Source organism: Dipteris shenzhenensis, chromosome 25 (genome assembly GCF_047967505.1).
Source record: "Dipteris shenzhenensis isolate YYH24624 ecotype China chromosome 25, Dip_SZ_1.0, whole genome shotgun sequence".
Lineage (NCBI taxonomy): Eukaryota > Viridiplantae > Streptophyta > Polypodiopsida > Gleicheniales > Dipteridaceae > Dipteris > Dipteris shenzhenensis.
The window spans coordinates 24,320,908-24,345,266 of record NC_141620.1 but is presented as its reverse complement, the minus strand read 5'-3'; the positions used below and the strand labels follow the sequence as shown (position 1 = coordinate 24,345,266).

Sequence of the window (24,359 nt, the reverse complement as noted above, 5' to 3'; positions counted from 1 at the left end):
CTAAACAAGGGGATGAAGAGGCAAAGAGCGAGGAGGGAAGCTGATGCAGAGGTAAACAAGAGGCGCACTAGCTCGCAATAGAGGAGCCTGCAGGAGATGTTCCCCAAGGATCCAGTAATGAAGGCGCAGCTACCGGGAGCAAGAGGGCAGGATGACAAGAACTCGAAGAGGGTGCGATCATGGACAAGAGGGGGCTGATGAAGAAGCCGCCGAGAGGGGAGGTAGATGGAGCCGAGAGGCTGCACAGGGTGGCGGGAAGGGTAGGGGGAGGGCCCGTGTAGAGGGAGGAGGGCAGGGAGATGCGATGATGAGGGAGGAGGGAGAGAGGGGTGCGGTGAGGGTGGAGGGAGGGAGGGGAGGGGCGATGAGGGGCAGCGACGAGGAGGGGGCACGGAGAGGGTACGGTGAGGGGACAGCGAGGTGGAGGGACAAAGGGCAGCGATGAGAGAGGAGGCAGAGGGTACGGTGAGGGTGGAGGGATGAGGGCACAGCAAGGAGGGTGGACGGAGAGGGAGCTGTAAGAGGGAAGAGGTTGATGAGGGAGAGGGAAAGCTGGCCGCACTAGGGAGCTTGCGAGAGATGGCAAGGAAAGGGCGCAGCAGAGGGGGTTGGCAAGAAAGTGCACAGCAAGAGGTGAGGTTGGGCGGGGCCAAGGGGAAGGCGATGGAAGGGGAGGGGGCAGCAGCAGGGGGGCAAAGGTGGCGAGGAGAAGGAGGAGGCAGCGAGGGGGGAAAGGTGGCAAAGGTGCCACAGGGGTGGTGAAGGTGGTGAAGGAGGTGGCAGCCTTGGGTAGCAGAGGTGGCGGGGAAGGTGGGAAAGGGGAGGGGGAGTAGGTGGTGATGGAGGTAGAAGACTATAGAGAAGGAGGGATTGCTGAAATAAGTGGAGAGATATCTTCAAAGGAAATTTGCAATCGCTAAAGCGAGGGACAATAGGAAGCAAGGAGAGGAAGTACTAAATATAGCAGGAGGTGCTAATTTTAGCAAAGAGATGCTAAATTTAGCAAAAGGATGCTAAATATAGCAAGGAGGTGCTAAACTTAGGAGAGGACATGCCAAACTTAGCTAGAGTACTAGGGGTAGGGCTAAAAATAGCAAGGTGACATGGGGTGGAAAGAGAGGAATTTTATAAGAGAGAGGTGATGGAGGGACATGGGGTGGAAAGAGATGGTGTTTGTAAGAGAGGTGTGGAGATTGGACAGAGGGTGGAAAGAGAAGGTGTTTATAAGAGAGAGGCGAGGGAGTGACAAAGGTGGAAAGAGAAAATATTTATAAGAGAGAGGTGAGGGAGTGACACACATAGGGTGGAAAGAGAAGGTGTTTATAGGGGATGGATCGGATGATTAAGAACATCAGAGAAATAGAAAAGGATCCCCAAAGGTTGAGAGAATTGGAAGAGTTGGCTGATATTACTCTCCCATGCATGCAGCTGCCTTTGTGTTGGACTCGAAGTTTCAACACAAGGCAAGTGCACAACAGAGTGATGCAGAGGTTGTTCGTGTTGGAACCTACTCTTCAAAAGATGGTTCCAACTCCTGATGGACGGCGGAGGATAAAAGACCAACTTGCCAATTATCGCAATAAGGAAGGCATGTATGGATGCCCAGATGCACAACATGATAGGTAATATTAACTCATTTTAATTTGTTATTTAATACAAAATTTGAAATCTGAAATTTATGAGTTTTGGAATTTCAGATTTCGAGTTGGGGCTGTTACATGGTGGGAGGATTATGGAGCTGATTCCCCCGAGCTGCAAAAGCTTGCCATCCGCATTCTAAGCCAAGCTTGCACCTCCTCTTCTTGTGAGCGTTTGTGGAGTAGCTTTGCCCATATCCACACAAAGAAGAGAAATCGTCTGCGAACGCAACGGGCCAATGATCTTGTCTTTGTTAATGCAAACTTGCGTTTGCTTAAGAAGATGAGACACGAGTATACGCATGACAAATATATTGGATTTCATAGCCCAGATGATGCCCACTCACCTGATGATGATGATTTGTTAGTAGAGGAGAATGATGAGGAGGAGGAGGAGGAGGCAGAGGTTGAGTCTCAGGATGAGGATGAGGATGAGCTTATTATTTGATCATATATGATATGATCCTCGATGTAGCCTTTTTTGCGTTTCAGGCTTTCAACTTTCTCTTTGTTACTATGACATTTGGGCTTTGAAAGCTGAATTACAATTTATGAATCATGATTGGTCTCTTAAATATCATGAATCATGAATCATTTGTAACTTGTTATAGGATTTATAAATTACCCCACCTTGCGTAATTGAAATTTGCATTGTGTGATTGGTAACTGGTTGAACAATGAAACTTGAATCTCCAAAGTTCAAAGTTACAATCAATATTAATGGTACTAGGTAGAGCTATAGCTTGTTGTGCACTTTTTTTGAAGGTAGAGCACTCTAAATGTGTGTATGCATTACTCTAAACCCCCTTTTGTAAACCCCCTTGATGACGTGGTGTTTCCCCGTTTCACCCCCTCTCAAAAATCCCGAAACGTTTCCGTTTCCGTTTCCGTTTCCGTTTCCGTAACTCTGCTATGAACCAACTGCAATGGCACAACATACCTCTCACTGACTGTCTTCCTCACAAAAGAGGATCCTGACTGCTGACCATCATCACAATCATGACATAAAATTTGAGAGACATTCATAACAGGAATGTATCTCAATGTTGTAAGGGCTTCCATACCTGCAGTAGACATATGTCCAAGTCCGGCATACCATAAACTAACTGATGGCTACTTACTAATCATAAGCATCTTATCTTGGACACCTGATACATGCAATGCATAAGAGAATCCAACCCGTGATCCCCTAGCCATAACCATATTGCCTCTAGCAATCTTTCATGCATGATCACCCACCAAAGAGACATGATAACCTGCCTCAACCAACTGTCCAATACTGATCTTACTTGTAACAAATTCTGGTATATGTCTAACCCTCTGTAGAACAAGAATAGAGCCACTAGGCATAACAAGGTGGATATCCCCATAACCATAGACATCCATAGAATGATCAATGCCCATCACACCACTCTCCACAATGCTTTTTTGATATGCAGTGAACCATGATCTATGAGGGATCATATGACATGAAGCACATGGATCTAGCATCCAATCACTGAGAATGGGTACATCAGTGACCAAGAAGGAGGTGTCAGACATAGACGAAAGAATGCCTCCATCACTGCTATTGTCAGTGGAAACCCTGGCATCCACGCCTTGAAGCTCAACATGCTTCTTCTCCTTCTTCCTGTCATTCTTAACCTTGCTCTTCTTCTTGCATTTTCTTAGCTATTTCCAGCACTACTTTTTCATGTGGCCATACTTTCCACAATAGAAACATCTAACACAAGTCCGAGAGCTAGACTTGCTCGTGGAATTCCCCCTTGAACATGACCTGTTTCTACCAATTGATCAACCTTTGGAGTGCATATCAAGGCTGTATTTCAGCCCATCAAGACATTTCAGCCCATCATGCTGTAACATAACACTATCATGGTCATACATCCAGCATATACGAGTATAGAACTCATATGCATGGTAGTCTACACCCTGTACACCATCCTGTACCTGCAAGTAGACTGACTTCGAGAGTGATGATTGAATGATAGAGCATGCTTGCTCATCCATGTCATCCCAATCACTCTGTTTAATGCTATCAGGCTTGACACCTTTGCATTGAATGGGCTTATGCTGCCTCTTCTGCACTAACACATCATAGATCTGCTCTTTCCAATACTGAAATTTTGATCCATCCAACCTCTCAATATCAAAGAGGGCATATCAAAGAGGGCACTACCAGCTGTAGATGCCATATCTATGGCACAATAGCTCACAACCAAAGAGCAGTATAGTGCAATAGGCAACCCAAATGACCAAAAAATATAGTGTTGTCCAGACCAATCAGGTCTCCAAATAAACTGGCTGATCCAATGCTCAAAAGCACTCAGCCATAAAGAGGCATAAACAAGATGCAGCCCAATAACCTACCAATGCCTGGCAATCCAAGTAAGAAATGCACTGAACCAAATGAGCAATGCCTGCTCAACCAATGGCAATAGGAGCCTAGCTCAACTATCCATAAACATTAGTGCGGCATCTGTTGGGGTGGACACCCAGGACACAAGCGAGAGAGAGAAAGAGAGCAATGAATCATGAAAATGATATAACTGAAAGGATCCAATAGTGCAACTGAGAGAATGAAATACAAATGAGTGTAGGGGGTATATCTACCTGACCCACCTAACACTAGGAAATAACTAGGCTAGAAATGAACATAAAAACATCTAGACTAGCCTATACAACCATACCATAGACTATGTTCCAACATTCCCCCCCTCAATGGTATGGTCAAGTACCCTGGAAACGTCTCAGAGGTACCTAGTGATACCTAAAGTACCACTGGTTGCACATGTTCATCCAAAGGGACATGGATATAGCAACCTAGGGTAGCATACACAAAAAAAAACAGCAGTGTCATTTCACTACCCCCCGTGACACTGGTGTGTCTCTCATACCAAGCCGATCTCTGCATCTGATGAACGAGTCCGCACCAAGGGCTTTAGTGAAGAGATCTGCTACATTGTCCTCAGAGGGACAATAATGGAGTGTAAGTGTGCCATCCTCAATACAACCACGAATGTAATGATAGTGGTTTTCAATGTGCTTCATGCGAGCATGGAACACAGGGTTGTTGGCAATGGCTATGCATGACTGGCTATCACAATGAAGAACTGTCGCTGGTGAAGCCTGTGATATATGCGTGTCATACAACAACTTCTGCAACCACATACACTCTGTAGTAGCTGTGACTGCTGCCATGTACTCCGCTTCACTGGATGAGAGTGCATTCCTGGGCTGCTTCTTACTTAGCCATGATATGCATGAGGTGCCAAGAAAGAAAGTATACCCAGAAGTGGATTTCCTGTCATCACAATCCCCTGCCCAATCTGAATCTGAATATCCAGATAGCTGCAAGTCAGTGTTCCTCGCATAAAACAGACCCAAAGTCTGCGTACCCTGCAGGTAACGAAGAACTCTCTTGGCAGCATGCCAATGAGTGACAGTAGGATCATGCATGAATTGAGACAAAATGCCCGTGGCATAGGCAATGTCTGGTCGTGTAGAGCACAAATAAATCAGCTTTCCCACTAGCTGTCTATACAATGTGCCATCAAACCTCTCCGCCGTATCAAACTTTGAAAGTTTAAAGCCTTTCTCCATAGGAGTTGCCACTGGTTTGCTGTCCTTCATGTTAAACTGAGACAAAATCTCACTGACATACTTGGACTGAGTGACATGAATACCATCCTGTGTCTGCCAAACCTCCAATCCAAGGCAATAATGTAAGAGGCCTAGGTCTGTCATCTCAAACTGTGAAAACAGTAGCTTCTTGACTGCCTCTACCTGTGACTGATCACTGCCAGTGAAAATAATGTCATCTACATATAAAATGAGAATCAATATGTAGTCATGCCTCTGTAGCACATAGAGATTGGGCTCCGTGGGAGTATGCTCAAACCCATAAGATAACAAACATGAATGAATCACTGAATACCAAGCCCGTGGTGCTTGCTTCAGCCCATACAATGCCTTGTTGAGTTTGCATACTTTATCCTCCTGTCCTGTGACAGGAAAGCCAGGTGGTTGCCTCACATAAACTTCCTCCTGGATATCTCCATTCAGAAACGCTGTTTTCACATCATACTGGAAGATGGGCCATCCATACGATGCTGCTATTGCAACCACACCACGAATGGTGGTCATCCTGGCAACCGGGGCAAATGTTTCCTCATAGTCAATGCCCTCTCTCTGCCCATAGCCTTGCACAACCAATCGTGCCTTGCATTTCTCTACTGTGCCATCGGCATGATATTTGACCTTGTAAACCCACCGGGTGCCAATGACTGACCTCCCCACAGGTGGAGTAACTAGGTCCCATGTGTGATTCTTCGAGATGGCATGAAGCTCATCTTGCATTGCCTTGTACCATCGTGGATCCTGCATAGCAATGCTGTAGTTATCAGGCTCTACAGGTGCTTGAAGCACATCAGCCATCAAGGCTAAATTGACCTGATTTTTCTGGGCTGTTTTGGACCTTGTCTGCATGCCATGAGGCTGGGCCTCTTGTGGCAGAATGACAGCCTGTTTTTGCTGTTTTGGTACAGCAGTAACTGGAGCAACCTTTGGTCTCCTGTTATACAATGAGGGGCTGTTCTGATGCAACAGCGGGCTGAGGACCTTGCTGTATATTCTGGGGTGCGGTAGCAACTTGCTCGGACTGTTCAGTAGGCATACTGAAGTTGAGAATAGTCAAGGGTGCATCCATGCTATCTCTAACATCTGGTAGAGTGTCCGGTAAAGTGTCACACTCAGCAAACTTTACATCTCTGCTAAGAACAATGGACCGTGTGTCCGGATTCCAGAGTCTGTAACCTTTGCTGGCCTGTGAATACCCCACAAATATGCATTTCACTGCCTTATTGTCCAGCTTCTTTCTCTGTTTCTTTGGCACAAGAGCATAACAAACAGAACCAAAAATCCTGAGATGTCCCACTTTCGGTGGAGACCCATAGAACACCTCGTATGGTGTCTTGTCAACCAAGGCCTTGGTTGGACACCTGTTCTGAATGTATGTGGCTGTCATGACAGCCTCTCCCCAAAATTTCTTATGCAGGTGCTTGTGAGACAACATGCACCTGGTCATGTCAAGCAATGAGCGGTTTTTCCGCTCAGCAACACCATTTTGCTGTGGTGTGTAGGGAGTGGACAGCTGATGCTTGATCCCATGCTTTGCCAAATAAGCTGTGAAGGCATTGGAAAGATACTCTCCCCCATTATCAGACCGTAGGGTCTTGATCTTCAAGTTTAGCTTGTTCTCAACAAGCTCTTTGTATTCCTGAAAATAGGCAAAGACTTCAGATTTGTCCTTCATCAGAAAGACGCATGCAAATCTTGAGAAGTCGTCTATGAACGTCACAAAGTACTTTGCCTTGGCATGTGTGGCAACACTGAGTGGCCCACACACGTCTGAATGCACCAACTGCAACCTTTCGGTAGCTCTGACTGCTCCTGCAAGGGGAAATTTCTGTTTGTGCATTTTCGAAAGCACACAATGCTCACATAATTCTGATTTGGGTGTTGGTAGAGCCGGCATGCCTGTCACCATGTTATGGGTGGACAAAAATTGCAAGCTCCTGGTGTTGATGTGCCCAAACCGTGCATGCCACAAAGAGACCAAATCCTGAGATGTCACTGCCATGGCAACCTCTCCTGGTGAAGATGCATCCAATGTGTATACACCATCATGGAAAGAACCAGTAGCAACAACCTGAAAATCTTTGGTAGGATCCTTGATCCGGCATTGCAAATCTTGGAATTCCACAAGCATGTGTTGCTTCACTGCCAATGTAGGAACTGAAATCAAGTTCCTCTTCAGACCCGGAACATGCCACACATCACGAATGAATTGGGTTTTGCCATCAGAAAATTTAATTGGCACATCCCCAATTCCATGAACCTTGTGTCTAGCATTGTTGGCACATGTCACAAATCTGCCCTCTGAGGATGCATATTCATCAAACCACTCCTTGCGAGGAGTCATGTGCTTTGATGCACCACTGTCGATACACCAAGCATCATTCATAACAAGCATCACCTCTGAAGTAGAGGGCTGGGAACTGTCTGCATCAGAAATCTCTCTGAGATCTACAGCAAAACAGTAGCTTTTCTCATCTGACACTGTGTGTGCCTGCTCAGACTTCTCATCTGCATCATCTTGGGCAAGATTGGCCTTACCCTTCTTCAAAGAGTCTGCATATTTCTTCTGACATGTATTGGCATAGTGGCCTGGTAGCTTACAATAGTGGCAGGTGCCTTTGATAGGCTTCGCTTCTTGTGCTTTCGGCTGTGGCTCCTGTTTCTTAGGAGTCCACCTATTTTGCTTTTTCTGTGGCTGAGCCACCTGAGGTGTCGGCTGAGCCGGTCCTTTGCCTTTGGCCTGGCCTTTGCTTCTGCCTTGGCCATGCATGGCATATGCCTTTTCATGAGTGCCACCTTGATCAAAGTTTCTCATGGTTTGCTCTTCCTGCAATAACAAACCAACCAGCTCTTGGTAAGAGACTGGTGCAACCCGCATGGTCTGGTTTAAAGATGACGTAAAATTTCTGTAAGAAGGCGCCAAGCTATTCAGAGTGAGAGTGACCATCTTCCGGTCACTAATGGCTTCATCCAAGGCAGCGAACTGATCTCTGATATCAGTGAGCTTGGATGTATGCTCAAGAACAGACTGATGCTCAGTCATCTTGAGAGCTTTGAGTTCATTCTCCAAAGCTAGAATTCTCGCCTCATTCTTCACATTGTACATCATTTCCAATGTGGTCCATGCATCATGTGCCGTCTGGCATGACTTCAATGTGGTCATAATGTTCCTTTTGACTGAATGCACAAGGATGGACATGGCAAGTCCATTCCTTTTGTCAAATGCCTTCTGCGCGGGCGTGGTAGTGGCAGTGACTGTACTGCTAGAAGACGATGTACTGCTTGAAGATGCACTAGCAGTAGGGCCTGCTGGCCTTTTCTCTTCACCTGACACAAGCTCCCATAGGTCTTTGCCTATCAGCAAATGCTTGACCATGAAGGCCCAAAGACCATAGTTTGTGCCGTCAAGTTTGTCATGCTCAGCAAATGAAAATGACTCAGATGCCATGGCTAAAAATCTGCAAGAAATCTGGAAGAAAAATTGACCTGCACCTGTCCTGTACCTGTCCCTGCACCTCTGTTGATTTTGCTTGAAACTGCCCGAAAATTGCTCAGAAAATGGTCCAAAAATTGGACTGTGAGCACTTTTTGTCTGTGTCGCAGTTTGCTCCTGGGGGCACCTTTCGGGGTCAAAAATACCACAGGTAGGCAGAGTTTATCAGACACTTGGAGTGTCACAACTCAAGACCTGTATACAGGTAATTGATGTGCAGACTCAGTTTGACCAAATTTGGCCAAGCGGGTGCTCTACAGCACGTCAAAATGTGCTCCGAATGCCCTTTTACAAAGGGCAAAATCCTTTGTTAGGACTTAGAATTTTTCAAGAAAGCCCAAAAATACAAAGGAATGCCAAATACAAAGGAGTTTAGGGGGCTTTTTAGCCTTTCCCCATAAATTTGGCCTGGGGCCAAAAATCAAACCAAATTGGCACCGGTTAGCTAAACTAACCACAGTTAGTCTAACTTGGGAAAAATGCCCTAAAAATTTGGTGTGGCTCCAAAGTTGGCTGTGGCTATGGCCTTCGCCGCCACCCTGCACGTCGCCTTCGCCTGTCGCCGCTTGCTTGCCGCGTTTTTGGCGGAGTGCTTGTGTTGCTGAGTCCGCTCGCCTTGCCTGGCTGGACCACGAACTGCGCGCGTCGCCTTCCTCTGTCTACCCGCGAGTGCTCGGGTGCTGGTCGCGATGGCCTGATTCGCCTGTGGCGTGGCGTGCTCGCGCCAGTTCTCTGCTTCTGTGTTCGTCTGCGCCGCGATTCTCCTCCAGCAGCCTGGCTTCGCTTGCGCGTGTCACCACCCTTCTCCTGAACGCACAACGAGCACTTGCTTTGAGGAGTTGAAGTCCTCGCAAAGAAGCCTTCCTGCGACACTGTTCTCCAGCCACCTACGTGAACTTTCCTCTCTCACAGAAAGAATGCTCAATGAAAGAATGCTCAATGAACTCCTCTCGAAGAACACTCTTTTCTCTAAGAAAAACGTCTGCTGTGACACTGCTGTTTTTTTTTTTTTTTTTTTCTTTCAGCAAGGTGCTCTTCTACAAAGAATGCTATCTCACGAAGGAACTTGTTCTTTTCTCAAGAAACACTCTCTTCCTTACAAAGAACTCTCTTCTTTTTCACGAAGAACTCTTCTCAGCAATTTCCTTCACAGCAAATAACTCACAACCCCCCCCTAAGGAGATCACCCAGCAAGCTATTCAGCAGAAAACTCAGAAAGAAGAGCCCCCCCTAAAGAGAAAGAGCATTCACTCGCAAAAGACTTTCACAACACACAGGCTGAGCCTGTTTGCAGCAAAAAAAATTTGCAGCAAAAGCGCAAAACAGGAGGCTGAGCCTCAAGCTCCTCTCAGTGAGTTCACCTCACTCTCTCAACACAGAGCTGAGCTCTGATACCAAATGTTGGGGTGGACACCCAGGACACAAGCGAGAGAGAGCAAGAGAGCAATGAATCATGAAAATGATATAACTGAAAGGATCCAATAGTGCAACTAAGAGAATGAAATACAAATGAGTGTAGGGGGTATATCTACCTGACCCACCTAACACTAGTAAATAACTAGGCTAGAAATGAACATAAAAACATCTAGACTAGCCTATACAACCATACCATAGACTATGTTCCAACAGCATCCACCAATGCAAATCCATAATGCATCGAAATGGCATTTACTGCAGCACAAATGCATCATCTCAAGTGTGCAACCCTTTGGCATCAAAATCAAGCATTCACCACTTGCCAAATGTGCCAAAGTGACTTGCCAAAATGCCAATAATGCCTTTGGACTGAAGTGAGATCCCAATCACTTTTTGTAATTTACTGTTGTGCAAGAGAAATTCCTACAACAATACCTGACAGCCACTTTGGGCAAGATAACACGCTGTCCTTGTTTTTGAACAGTGATATATTTTCACCAAAAGACCGGATGCCAAAGCTGTAAACAGCAAAGTTGTAGCTTGTAAAAGGATCTACAACTTATCAGTTGACCTCAAGAGCCAAATCCTTGTGGATTCTCAGATATTCTCACCTGAAAAACAGCTTCCTGCACATTGGTCACAGATAGACAGTAGACTGCAACTTTTTGTGGTTTTGCAGAGGCTGTAACTCTTGCAGCTTATGCCGGATCAACTTGCTTCCAAAAGCAAAGTTGTAGTACGTTCTGTGAACTACAACTTTTCAGTTCGACACAAAGTGCAATTCCACACCAGGAAAGAGATATTCAGTCCTGAAAATGACTGTTTTGTCATAAAAAACAGCAACAACAGCAATTGTAATGTCCTAACATTGCAATGGCAAACACAATGCCATAAAATCAGCCCCGAATACGGTAACAAATTAGCCCCAAAATGCTGACAAACCAGCCCTAAAACAGCTCCAAACAATGCTAATCTGACAGGATCTCAATACATCACCGTACCACCGTATGTATTTAACATAGGCAAATAACCATGCATCCAACGAACTGTCAATGCATCTCAACCAGGCATGTACCACTGTCAAAGCATGTGTCACTGCCACTGCCAAAGTGATGTATAGATCGAAAGCTCCTTGTGCAAGACTGCAAAATGGCATATGACCAGTCCCGCAAAGTGTCCAAGCAACAGCCTCAAATCAGCCTATCCACAGCTGATGTCCATACTTCACAGCATCAATGGCAATCTGCTCGGCATCCAAGCGCATCCATAGTTCACTCTGAGTGCTCACAAGCTCACCCACCAGAAATGACATGTTCCTGTAGCTTCCTTGTCAAAGGTATATTTGCTTCCACGACAGGAAACTAAGTTCCTCCAATTGAAACAAACATTGACCACAAACTATGCCACCACAGCCACAATATAGGCTAAATTGCAATGGAAGGAGCTCTCATAGAAGCAGCCCAGCAACTCCAACCAGGAACTCCCAATGTAGTGAGCAAAAACCGTGCCGAAAATGAGGGCAAATGCAGAAAAATGCCAAATGCCACTGTACCACTCCAATCTTCTCTACAATGTGCTCTCAAAAGACACAAAATCTTGGCAATGCCTAAGTCAATAGAGTTGACTAATCTGCAAATCCAAGCTACTGGTACATAAGATTGTGAATTGGAACCAAAACTGAAGTGGCTGTAAAGGAACTGTCGAATCAGTAGTCTGTCAAAAATCCATACCGACTGTATGGACATTGTACAAACAGGTCGCTTTTGCAATAGACTATACGATGTGCAATAGATTGTGCGGACTTTATGGATTCCGTTCAGCCCGTAGGGATTAAGTGTACAAATGGCAACGAGCACGTACAAGGCCTTGATTGCTACTACAGCAGCTCTACTCAAAGTACAAACAGCTAAAAACTAAGTGCAGGCATGGAGGAGTAGATCTCAATGCAAAAGTGGCAGTGCTAGTTGAGGCTTTCTGCAACAATGGCAACAATGTGAAAGAACAGGGCAGATATCTGCTCAATGGCGAGACAAATCTGAGACAAAAAGTCGATGTCTACAACTGGAGTTGTTCACGTGACAAACACTGGAGCTAGTTGTGGGGAGAGAGCCGTGGGAATGACCTTCCTGAGTCTACGGTTTACGACTTCCGAGGTGGACGTGGAAGTGCAGGTAGAGGTACCAACTTTCGAAGACCCATCATGTATTACAAATGTGGCGAGTACGGCCACTACCAAGATGATTGTACATAGCCGTTCAGGGGACCCTCTTGTACACAATGCAACACAAACGACCACTACAACATAGATTGTCCCAGAACCCGCATCCCAAGTGAATATGGTTGATGTTGTAGTGGTGGGGGAGGGCAACAACCCCCATTTGATCAGCGCAGTATTGGGCACTGAGACACGATCACAAACAAAAGGTGCCAAATGTAAGGACGACTCAGAGTCAGCACCGGAGACCTCATTAACAATCAGTTCAGCAAGTGTTCCCCCACCAAGGTCATTCTCCCTCTCCAAGGTACACAGTATGCTGAGGAATAGACCACCCTTGCTAGCCCCTGATAGTGATTCAAAAGCTCTCTCGAAGGGTACACAGCCATCAAGATCTACCAGTAACTCCAGAAGTGCCTCATCTTCGGGTGATCACTCTATGCCTTTAAGGTATCAGGAGATGGTAAAGAGTGTCACGAGAGATCTTTAATCCAGTTCTGAAGATGAAGGTAGCACACCTCAGTTTCCATCCCGCAAGTCCAGAACTGTGAGGTTTGCAACAGAAGTGACAACCCTCGGACAACACATGGAGAATGAGGCACAAGTAGGTTCCTCCACTTTTTCCCCAAGTGCACTCAACAAAGAAAAAGAGATGGGGGTTAACACCTCGTCATGCCCAGGAAAAGGGAAAAGGGGTGATGGAAGAGACACAATAGGAGACAATGACTCACAGTTCAGACGTACATCCGCATCCTCGCGTAAGCTTCGACCCTCAGCCAAAGGCTAGGAGGATGAGGTCACACAGGGCTAATACTAGTGTCCAACACTACTCCTTGTTTGAAGATCTTATGGGTTTCAAACCCAACATTACTCTACCACAACTTTGTGTATTGTCCCCCCAAATCAAGCATCAGATCATTACATTTCTCAACGGCCTGCCAGTAGGTCGACATAAGGGATCTACTCCGAGTGAGCCAACACTAGAGACATTACTGGCTCAGATGGGTCTACACCATACCATTTCTTCGCCTATGCTGCCCTCACTTGTGAACAGAGTCCAAAGCTCACCGTGCGTATTCATGGAGTGGAGCTGAAGGACGTCTTCCTTGATGGTGGGATAGCCGTGAACATCATGCCGAAAGGTACACTCCAAAAACTGGGGTTAAAGTTGACAAGTGATGTTCACTTTCAAGTACGCATGGCTGATCAACGCAAAGTGAAACCAATGGGCAGCGCAGACAAAGGTGACATGAAGATTGGCGGAGCAACTTTTGTCTCCAATTTTGTTGTCCTTGATATGACCCAAAATGAACAAACTTACCCTCTAATTCTTGGTAGGCCAATGTTGCGGTCCGCAAAGGCCATTTAGGATTGGTCAAATGATGAAGTCGGTTGCCCTTGGGATCCACATCCCTCGAAATAGATATGGTCACAGGACAGGCAAGGCATATTCCAATAGAACTGGGAGAAGAGGATTTTGAAGAACAAGCATGAGCCGAAGAGGAGCATTGGGCTTGTGGGGACTAGCCCATGACCAAGATAACAATGAGAAGACAACCGCTGGAAGGCTTTGAAAGATTGATCTACTTGTTGGATCAGGTTGATTAAGAAGAGGAGGAAGCTTTGGATTGGATGGGAGCCCTGGGCTCCTTAGCAGTCAACATGGTGGAACTATGCCAACAAGAAGATCCTGAAGAACACCTTAGCACTTCAAGTAGAGTATCAGAAGTCCACGAAGAACCATATGCAAGGGTCTAGCTGAACAAGTTTACAAAAGGATGCCTTTTGGTCTTTGCAATAGTCCACACATGTATCAGAGAATGGTGACTAGGGGTACGTCACAAGGTAGTGCAGAGGGCACTACAATGGACACCAATGATCGTACCAAGGACACTGATGGTACTGCAGTAAACACTGATGGTAGTGCAGTGAACATGGAGGACATTGGTCAAACTGATGCTTATGGTACTATAGCATACAATCTACTGTATACGATGCTAGTATTGCACAACACACCAGTGGTACTCCACCAGTGTATTGATGATCTGAAGCATCGCCTCATGAAGGCCCCAATCCTCAGGCAGCCAGATTGGGATGCCATTTTTCATGTCCATGTGGATGCTAGTGGATGGGTAGTAGGTGATATACTGGCTCAACCTAACCAGGGTAACAAGATTGATTTGCCCATCAACTTTGCCAGCCAACAACTCAATGAAGCAGAACGCAATTACAGTACCACAAAAAGGGAGGGTCTGGGCATGGTTTATTCCATGACCAAGTATCGTCATCACTACCTCTTGGGAAACAAGTTTGTGATCATCATCACTCACTGATCATCAAAGTCTTAAAAAATTTATTGAATAAGCCTACTCTTGGTGGCTAGTTAAGCAAATGGATTCTTCTTTTTCAAGAATTTGAATTTGACATTACGGTAAGGGCTAGCAGACTGCATCAACTTGCAAACCACTTGTCTAGGTTAAGTTTCGAGGAACTAGGTAGTGGTATCACAGATGAATTACCTGATGCGGGCCTTTTTGGGGTGACGGCACTACCTGATAAATGCCTGTTTGTGGTGGACTGCTTTCCACCCTGGTATGCCAACATAGTACAATTGTTGTCTATAGGTGGCTTTCATCCAGGCCTGACTCCAACAGAGAAACGGAAGAGGATCCATCAAGCCGCTCCTTTTAAGTTGATTTGCAGGTCAATTGTACAAACTCGGGATGGACCATATCTTGACATGGTGTGTGCTTCCCCATGAGACACAATCCATTCTTGAAGAGGTACACGCTAGCATAGGTGGAGGGCATATGGCCCCGAATGCTACTACTCGAAAGATCATGCACATTGGGTTCTGGTGGCCCAAGCTCTTCTGCGACAACTGCCATGCTCATGTGACCCGATGTCACTCATGTCACCGAGCAGGCCCCAAACCTACAAGGCACGAGTACCTTCCTCTAAAACCATTCACTCCAATGCCCCCCTTCTATTGTTGGGGGTTGGATTTCATAGGGACCATCTCTCATGTGCCACACGCTGAGGGAACAAGTATGCTCTGCTTGCCATTGACTATGGAACCAAATGGGTCAAAGCCACAAGGCAGTCAAAAAATGTACAGCCCAGGTTGTAACCACATTTCTATATGACCTGATTGATGTCATGTTGAGTTGATGAGTCATCGAGGATCTCACTTTCTAAACGACACCATTGCTGCCTTGGTTAACATGTTACAAGTAGTTCACAAATTTTCATCTCCCTATTACCCACATACCAATGGTCTAGCTGAGAGCTCAAATCGAACAATATGCAGGATCATGCATCTTTGTGTCTCTAATTGGGTCCTCTCTTCCACCCCGGTGTCACTTTCTCTCTCTAATTGGGTTCTCTTTTTGCCTGATGTAACTTTCTCTCTCTAAATGTGTCCTCTTTTCACCCAGGTGTCACTTTCTCTCTCTAAGTGAGGACTCCCCTTTTCACCCCATGTCACCTTCTCTCCCTCATTGAGGACCCCCCCTTTCCACTCTGGTGTCACTTTCTCTCTCTAAGTGAGGACTCCCTTTTCACCTCGTGTCACCTTCTCTCTCTCACTGAGGACCCCCCTTTCCACTCCACTGTAACTTTCTCTCTCTAAGTGAGGACTCCCCTTTTCATCCCGTGTCACATTCTCTCTTTCATTGAGGACCCGGTGTCACTTTCTCTCTCTAATGGAGGACTCACTTTCCACATAGGTGTCACCTTCTCTCTCTAGAGGGGATTACCCTTTTCCTGTGTTACCTTTTTTCTCTTAATGGGTCCTTCTCTTTCCAGCTTGTGTCAATCCCTCACCTGTCTCTTATAAACACCTTCTCTTTCCATCCTATGTCCAACCCTATGTCCAACCCCCACCTCTCTCTAACAAACACCTTCTCTTTCCACCCTATGTCATATCCCCACCTCTCTCTTACAAACACCTTCTCTTTCCACCCTATGTCCCTTCACCACCTCTCTCTTACAAAAACCTTCTCTTTCCACCCCATATCACTCCCCCACCTCTCTCTTACAAACACCTTCTCTTTCCACCCTCTGTCCAATCCCCACCTCTCTCTTTCGACCCCATGTCCCTCCACCACCTCTTTCTTACAAAAACCTTCTCTTTCCACTCTATGTCCTATTTCCATCTCTCTCTTATAAAAACCTTCTCTTTCTTGTTGGGGTAAAGGGCAGTGTGCCCACCCACTTGTACAGTGCCCATGTATACTCATATATATATGAAAGAAAAATAAGCTGGAGTAGCTTTTGCTCGACCATATACGGTGTCTCTTATCCCTTCTTGAGTGCTCCCTCTTCCCCCTCAACTGGTATCAGAGCGTGGAGGAAGCCCAGAGCTCGAGGAGAGCTTGGTAGATTCCCGTGAGAGCTGAAGGTGACTTCACTTGCAGATACCACCCCCTCGACCACGTTGATAAGGGGGTCCATAGCCACCTCTTAACAAAGGTGGTTGGTATGGTGCATAGTAAGGCGGATAGAAATAAGGGGCATCAACCGAATTGGGTGCAGGATCTTGGAGAAAGGAAGAGTCAAAAGTAATGGAGGCAGAATGATAGGAGGAGAAGGTGGCTCAGATGCTCTTGCAAGAGGAGGAGCAGAAGTACGAGTGATGGGCTAGAAGTTATTGGTACCGCTCTGTTGACTGCAACAACTAGAGGTTTCCCCAAAGTATACTTTAGGAGAAGATTCCTTAATCCTTTGAGGTACCTACACTCAGAGGCATCATGTCCATGGATCTCACAAAATGTACAAAATGAGGTAGAAGTAGGTACCTTACGCTTGGAGGGACACTCCAAGTGACCATGGTTAGCACCCTTGCATTCTGTGCACCAAAGAGACCGATTCGAATCTGGGTCTCAAAGGACGACTGGTCATCCACCTTTATTCTATCCTTCAAACCTTCTTTGATTTCTTCTAACTCTTTCTTGAGTTACTGCCATGCGGATGATCCCTCCTCTCTTGGGAGCTGGGCGGTCATAGTCGATGATGAGGCAAAACTTAACTGTGACCGTTCCATCTTTGACGGCTTCCTTCAAGAAGTCTTGGAGTGAGGCATGTTCAGGGAGTTTGTCAACAAGCCTTATAGCAATGGTAGGAGGTAATGCTTTCAAAAACCACCCCTTCATGATAACATCATTAGGTGGCGCATACATCTTCGCCGCCAAGACCCTCATCCTTGTGTACATCTTAGAGATGCTTTCCCCATGCTTCATGGTGTAGTGGACAACTCCTTGACAATAATATATTCAAACCTCTCCAATTTGAAAGTTTGTAGAAACTCCTCCCTTAGAGCTGTCCAAGTTTGAAAATGGTCAGCCAGAAATTGACTATACCATACATCGGTTGCATCCTCCAATGATGAAGGAAAGATGTGTAGAAAGGCATGCTCATTCTCCACACCCTTGGCTTTGCATGCAGTGAGAAATTTCCTCACGTGAGTTTCCGCATCCTCATGTAGGTGACCTTTAAACTTCTGAGTCTTCACATGGACTTTGTTGAGTAACTCAAGAAGTCTGGCTTTTTCTCTAGGACTGAGAACAACCGGACTCACCTTGGAAGCTGAGGCAGAAGGAAGAGCAGAAGGGCCTCCCGATGGAGCAGTACTCAATGTGGGACTATGGAGAGATATGGTGAAGTGGTTGGTGAGACAAGAGCCCATGCAAGAGGCCACACTGGTGCAGTTACTACTAATGTAGCCATAGTGGAGATAGATGGTATTGCATATGCTGCAGGCACTATCATTGCGAAAGTAGATGGTGAAGACATGAGGAACGTGGGGATCAATGGGGATGCGGAGGTAGTTGGGAAGGAGAAGGAAGAGGTCGAAGCCATTTAGGATGGATAAGAAGCAGTAGGGAAGGGTAGAGATAATGGCAACGGTAGGGACATGACTGGAGCAAAAGGTGAACCCACGGGTGTCATGGATGTAGAAACTAGACTCGAAGGAATAGGGTTATGCATGGTAGACAAACTGGCAGCTTGACCATTGGATGTCAAGTGTAACGCTAAAGTGGGTACTACTCCCGTTGAAGTGGCTACTCATGAAGACATCGTTGCAACCGAAGATAAGGGGCTGCCTTGACCTTGATGCGCGTCTGAGGAGCCCTTGTCCTTAGTACTTTCCTCTTTCACCCGTTCCCCGCTTTGTACTTCTTCTTCTTCGAAGTCGGGATCTAAGCACCACCAATCTTGTTGGTCCAAATCGATGAGAGTCTCGAGAGAGAAGGTGGTTGTGCACAGGAGAGAGAAGGTAGTTGTGCACAGGAGAGAGATGGTGGTTGTGCACCAAGAGAGAGAATGTGGTTTTACACAAGAGAGAGAAGGTGGTTGTGCACCAAAAGAGAGAAGGTGGTTGTGCACAGGAGAGAGAAGGTTGTCCACGGGAGAGAAGGTGATTGTGCACAGGAGAGAGAAGGTGATTGTGGTGATTGTGCACACGAGAGAGAAGGTGATTGTGCACCTATGCACCATGAGAGAGAAGGTGGTTGTGCATAGGAGAGAGAAGGTGATTGTTGTGATTGTGTACAGGAGAGAGAAGGTGATTGTGCACCTATGCACCAGGAGAGAGGTGGTTGTGTAGAGGAGAGAGAAGGTGGTCGTGCACATGAGAGAAGGTGGTTGTGCACCAGGAGAGAGAAGGGACCTGTGCACTAGGTTGGCTTGTAGAGAGAGGGCTAGTCTAGAGAGAGGGTGCGTTTAGAGAGAGAAAGTGAGAAAAGTTCTCAAGAGAAAGTACACCTAGAGAGAGAAAGTACGTCTAGAGAGAGAAAGTGAGGAAATAATCTCTAGAGAGAGTTTATTTAGAGAGAGAATGTGTGCCTAGAGAGAGAAAGTGAGAAAAAGGTCTCTAGAGAGTGTGTGTTTAGAGAGAGATTATGTCTAGAGAGAGAAAATTTGAAAAAGGTCTCTAGAGAGAGAGTGCATCTAGAGAGAGAAAGTGAGAGAAGTGCATCTAGAGAGAGAAAGTTAGAAAAGTGAGGGAATTGTTGATACTACCACACCCCGTCTCTCTTTGTCTATGGAAAGGAAACCAATGCACCATGTACTGAGTGTAGATATGAGATATTGCACAAGTTGGTGGGTGACTTGCATCATGTTGTATCCTTGCCCAAGTGATGCTTGTTCCAAGTCTTGTAACTTTGTCCCAAGTGATTGAATCATGGTATAACATATGTCCCAAGGCATGTATCCTTTTTCCAAGTGATTAAGTCATGATATGACCTATGACCCAAGTCTTGTAAGCATGAAATAAGTAGAACATGCCTTCACCTGCTACAGACCTATTATGAAGCTGAAAGAACCCGCTGACACCCCATGAATTACCATGAACGAAGAAATGCCTGAAAAATGTAGTGAAAAAGCAAGACAGAGTGAAACCTAAAGTAAGCCAAATTGAGCACATAAACTTTTTTTTTTTTTTGAAAATGGTATATACAAACTCCTCCACAAGAGTTTACGCAAGCTGATATTTCTTCACTCTGGAACCATTCACTGGGGCTGGGAGCACCATACCATTCAAAGTGGCCAAATACACACCACCACTAGGTAGAAGTTTGGAGATGAAGTAAGGTCCAGTCCACCTGCTAACAAATTTAGGTTTATGCCTCAAAAACTTGCTATAATACAAGAAAATCAAATCACCCCCTTTAAACTCTCGACGGTAGAGGTTCCTGTCATGCCACGCCCGTTGTCTATTCTGCCAAACTTCCTATGCAAGGACGACCTCTCGTCGGTGCTCTTTTGAGGTTTCAAGTTCCCACAAGCGTTCAAGGATGTAGGTCTCCAAGTTGTCATCCATCTCAGCAATGACCCTACTAGTCTTCATATGAAATTCATAAGGCATAACTGCCTCCAAGCCATAAACCAATTGAAATGGTGAATATCCAGTTCTGGCCTTATATGCGGTCCTGTAAGCAAAAAGAGCTGCGGGGAGTAAAATATCCCAATCCTCTAGAGAATCAAGGCACAACCGTGTCATGATACGACACATGGTCTTATTGGAGCTCTCAACCAAGCCATTGGTGCGAGGGTAATATGAACTAGATGTCTTGTGAATTATTTGCATTTGGGTGGTGATGTCAGCAATGACATCATTTAGGAAGTGGGTGCCTCGATCGCTCAGCAATTCCACAAGACATCCAAACCTTGAGATGATTTGATCATAAAGAAAAGTAGCTACCACTTGAGCGGTGCATGCCTTTGCAGCCTTGGCCTCAACCCATTTGGTGCCATAGTTTGTGGCAACCAAGCCATACTTGTTCCCTCTTCGAGTGGCAGGAGAGATGGGTCCAACAAAGTCCGAGCCCCATCTATAGAAGGGGGGCACAACCCATTTGGTGCCATAGTCTGTGGCAACCAAGGCGTACTTGTTCCCCCTTCGAGTGGCAGAAGAGATGGGTCCAACAAAGTCCAAGCCCCATCTGTAGAAGGGGGGCACAGGGCTGAATGGCTTTAGGAGAAGGTACTCACATCGGGTCCAGCTCGTTGACATGAGTCACAATGGCACACATGAGCATAGCAATCTTGGAACAACTTACGCCACCACAATCCTGCTCGCATTATCTTCTGAGCAGTGGCCTCCGGGGCCATATGACCACCCCCCATGCCGAAGTGAGCCTCATCAAGAATGGCATGTTTTTCATGACGGAGCACGCACCGCCGAAGGATATGGTCTTTACCTAGCTTGTACAACTGTCCATCAATCAATTTGAAGGGGGAAGCTTGAATGATATGTTTTGTCTTTTGGGTTGGGGTTAGCCTTTTAGGAAACTCACCCGTGGACAACAAATGCACAATGTTTGCATACCACGGTGGAATGGAGTCCGCTGCGAACAAGCAATCATCCTTTTGTCACTGTCACTTCAAAGAGGCCCGCGTCCGGCAATTCATCCTCCAACCAAAGTATTCACATAAATAGATAGCTTGATGTTGACTGATATGAAGAGACTTAGTACAAGTACAACACTATATAGTGTGACACTAGACTCTAGAAAACCATAGTGTATATGGGATAACTCCCAATATGACACGTGGCATGTCTAGGACTCACTAGACTCTAAAACACCCGCTAGACACCTAGTACACTCATTTTTTACTCACTTTGGCTTCATTTTCCAACATCCCCCAGGGGTCGAACCTCGAGGATAATGGCCAAGATAAGTCCGGAAAAATGTTAAGCCCCTAAACCCACATGTGGCATGATGATGAAAAGCGTGCGTGGTAATCTGGTTCTCATCCACTTTGATTCTAGATCTCATACTAAGAATCAAGCGAGGAAAACTTTTTGAATCTACGATGGGTAAGTTTTAAATCTTGAACTTAGGCAAAAAACATAGAAGCAGATGTCCAATGGTAGGAGGTCTTGTGGGAGGTCTTTTTGGATGTTTTTGAGATGTGGATGAGAATTCAGATCATGCAGGTCATGCGGCTCCATGGGAATTGAGTGAGTGCATAGATAGAGGAGAGACAAAGATGATCATGCAAACTTGATGCTTGTTTGTAATTCTCTACACCGGTCATTCATTGCTTTTTTAAATGGAATGCCATTCACAACTCTAATAGTGTTCATTTGTCTCACTAGTTGATGAGTTCATCAAATAATTTTGTCCATGATTTGAAGATTGGCATGGATAGTTGTCGATGGGATGCAATGAAACACTTGCTTATTCCCCTAGTAGCACGAATGGTAAAGTTTGGTTGATACCTTTTCTTTCCCCTTGTCTGTTGATACACAATGTCCTCTAAATTGGAGGTCTAGCAATGCATGAGAGAGACCAGGGTGGGTAAGAGAAATAAAAAATGTTGACATCATGTGATCAAGGTCTATCTTGTTAGAGTTAAGTCTTTGATTTAGTCGATGTATGATTCTATGAACTATATGTGTATCAAAGGGATCGCCAAAATAGAAGTCTTTCAAATAGATGTGATATTGTTTGTGGCACTTCCCTACTGAAATTTTAAGTTTGGTGTCCCCTAGACAAGGGCAGTTTTGATATTGCAAAGACCAATTGCTATGATTGTTTTTTCATAGGAGGATGTCACAGTGTAGAGGCAAGGAGGTAGCTATGCATAGAGTATCTTGACTCTGTGCACTTCAACACAGCTAAGTGTAAGGTTCATGCAAGTGTCATAAAAGAAGAAACTACCCTCTTGGATTGGGATCAAAATAATTAAATGATTACCAGTAGGGAATGTATTTTATTCAAAGGATTAGATTTTGCTAGAATGAATATTTAGATTTTGTGAAGAATAATGATAAAGTTACATTCATTTGGCATACAGGATTTAGTGTTGCATAGAGACTAGACTGGTTACTAAGGAGACTAAGGCACAGATGCCTTAAGGAGGTATGATCAATTCTTCCATTTTGCATTTAGATCAAGACCAATTTGGGATCTTCAAGAGGACATTTTCAATTTGGGAAAGAGGTGAAGTGAAGGGTCAAAAACAACTCAAGGAAAAGGATGATCCAAACATCCTTTTGGAAGGGATTAGCAATAAATCATATATAGGCTTTTTCTCTTGAGCAACTTGATGTTGTCCAACTAGATCTTGCACTTAGCCTTGGTGACCGTGCTTGCCACATAAGCAACCTTAAATCAGCTTACCTTTGCCTTGCTCGGGCATCCATCTTTGAGTTTGGTATCCTATGTTACTTGGTGGACATCTATAGTGCAGTTTTTGTTGTACCAACACTTAAAATCATCATTTCTAAACTTGGTACATGTGTTGTAGTACTTGGTCTAACATCTTCCTTAGTGTGTCCTTGTGGATAATACTTGTTGCACCACTTTTTATTTAGACCAAGTTCATCTTGGATACCTAGTTCCTTCGAGGATACCTTGATCTTTGGACTTTAGTTTATCTTTCTTATATGAGGCATCTTGCACATTGCTCTCCTAATCCTTCCCCTTAGTCTTGGACTTGGTAGGTCCACTTTTCTCTAAGGCTATTGCTTGGTTCAACACCTCTTCATATATCTTGGTCGGATTGACAATTTTGGGGGGGGGGAACGCAAATCCACCTGGGTGTAACCCATAATCAACTAAGCAGGGAGTGATTTGTGATCTGATGGTGTGCTCATTTGGTTGATGAGGACCTGAATTTGTTTTTTCTTCAAGTCCCTAAGCTTGGTGTTGACATCCTCCTCATTAATCTCTTGTCTAAATCTCTTGAGAAAAGCCTTGGACATCTATTAGGTATTATAGAAGTATTTTTAAGTGGTGAATGGATCAAGTTTCTCAAAATGCATATTTTTAGCTCTTTTTTCTAATACTTAGTAAAGTTTCTTGGATCATGCTTGTTTGAAGTTAAAGCAAACAAGTGTACTTAGGTTTTCTACAAGAACCTCTTTGATTGTGAGGTTGTTGTTGCAGGTGTGAAGATGACTGGAAACAGGCTTTCCAATTTTTTGCCTGGGGTATGTCATAAAGAAGAAGAATATTGTATTAGTGATATGTCAATGCAAGCAAATGACTTTCGTATTCATTCAAATGAAGAACAAGAAAAGGAGAACAAGCAAGCATTACATACAATCATGTTTGTTCAATGTTTTAAGAAATCATATTGATCCACTTTTATGGAGAGAAGAAGTAGAAAGTACAATAAGTTTCCAAGATAACTTTGGAATTTCTAATGAATTACAAGATTTGATAAATGTATTGTGCCATAGAAAAGCACCAAAAGTTAATTATTCCATTAATACTTGGACCAAATGTACAATACATTGAAGATATGTTGTCACTATTTCTATTTCTTATATTTTGGACTTTTGTCACCTATAAAGCATTGCGTTGGGATCACAATAGCTTAGAAGCTTGCTATGTAGCGTAGGGACTTAGATTATATTTTGTTGAGAGGTGCAAGCTAAAGACTTGGGAGTAGTTCTCACATTAGCTTATGTGATTTTCGAAAGTGGGTTGTGATTCTGGTG

General features: G+C 45.0%; 1 protein-coding gene across 1 annotated transcript in view; it reads left to right on the top strand.

Annotated features, from left to right (window-relative positions):
- The window catches only part of LOC147885642 (uncharacterized), a 155,052-nt gene that overhangs the window by 112,428 nt on the left and 18,265 nt on the right, over positions 1-24,359 (top strand). The window contains exon 6 of the mRNA XM_087396917.1: positions 23,803-23,846. Coding sequence (XP_087253043.1) covers positions 23,803-23,846 — 44 coding nt within the window. The remainder of the gene's footprint in view (positions 1-23,802; positions 23,847-24,359) is intronic.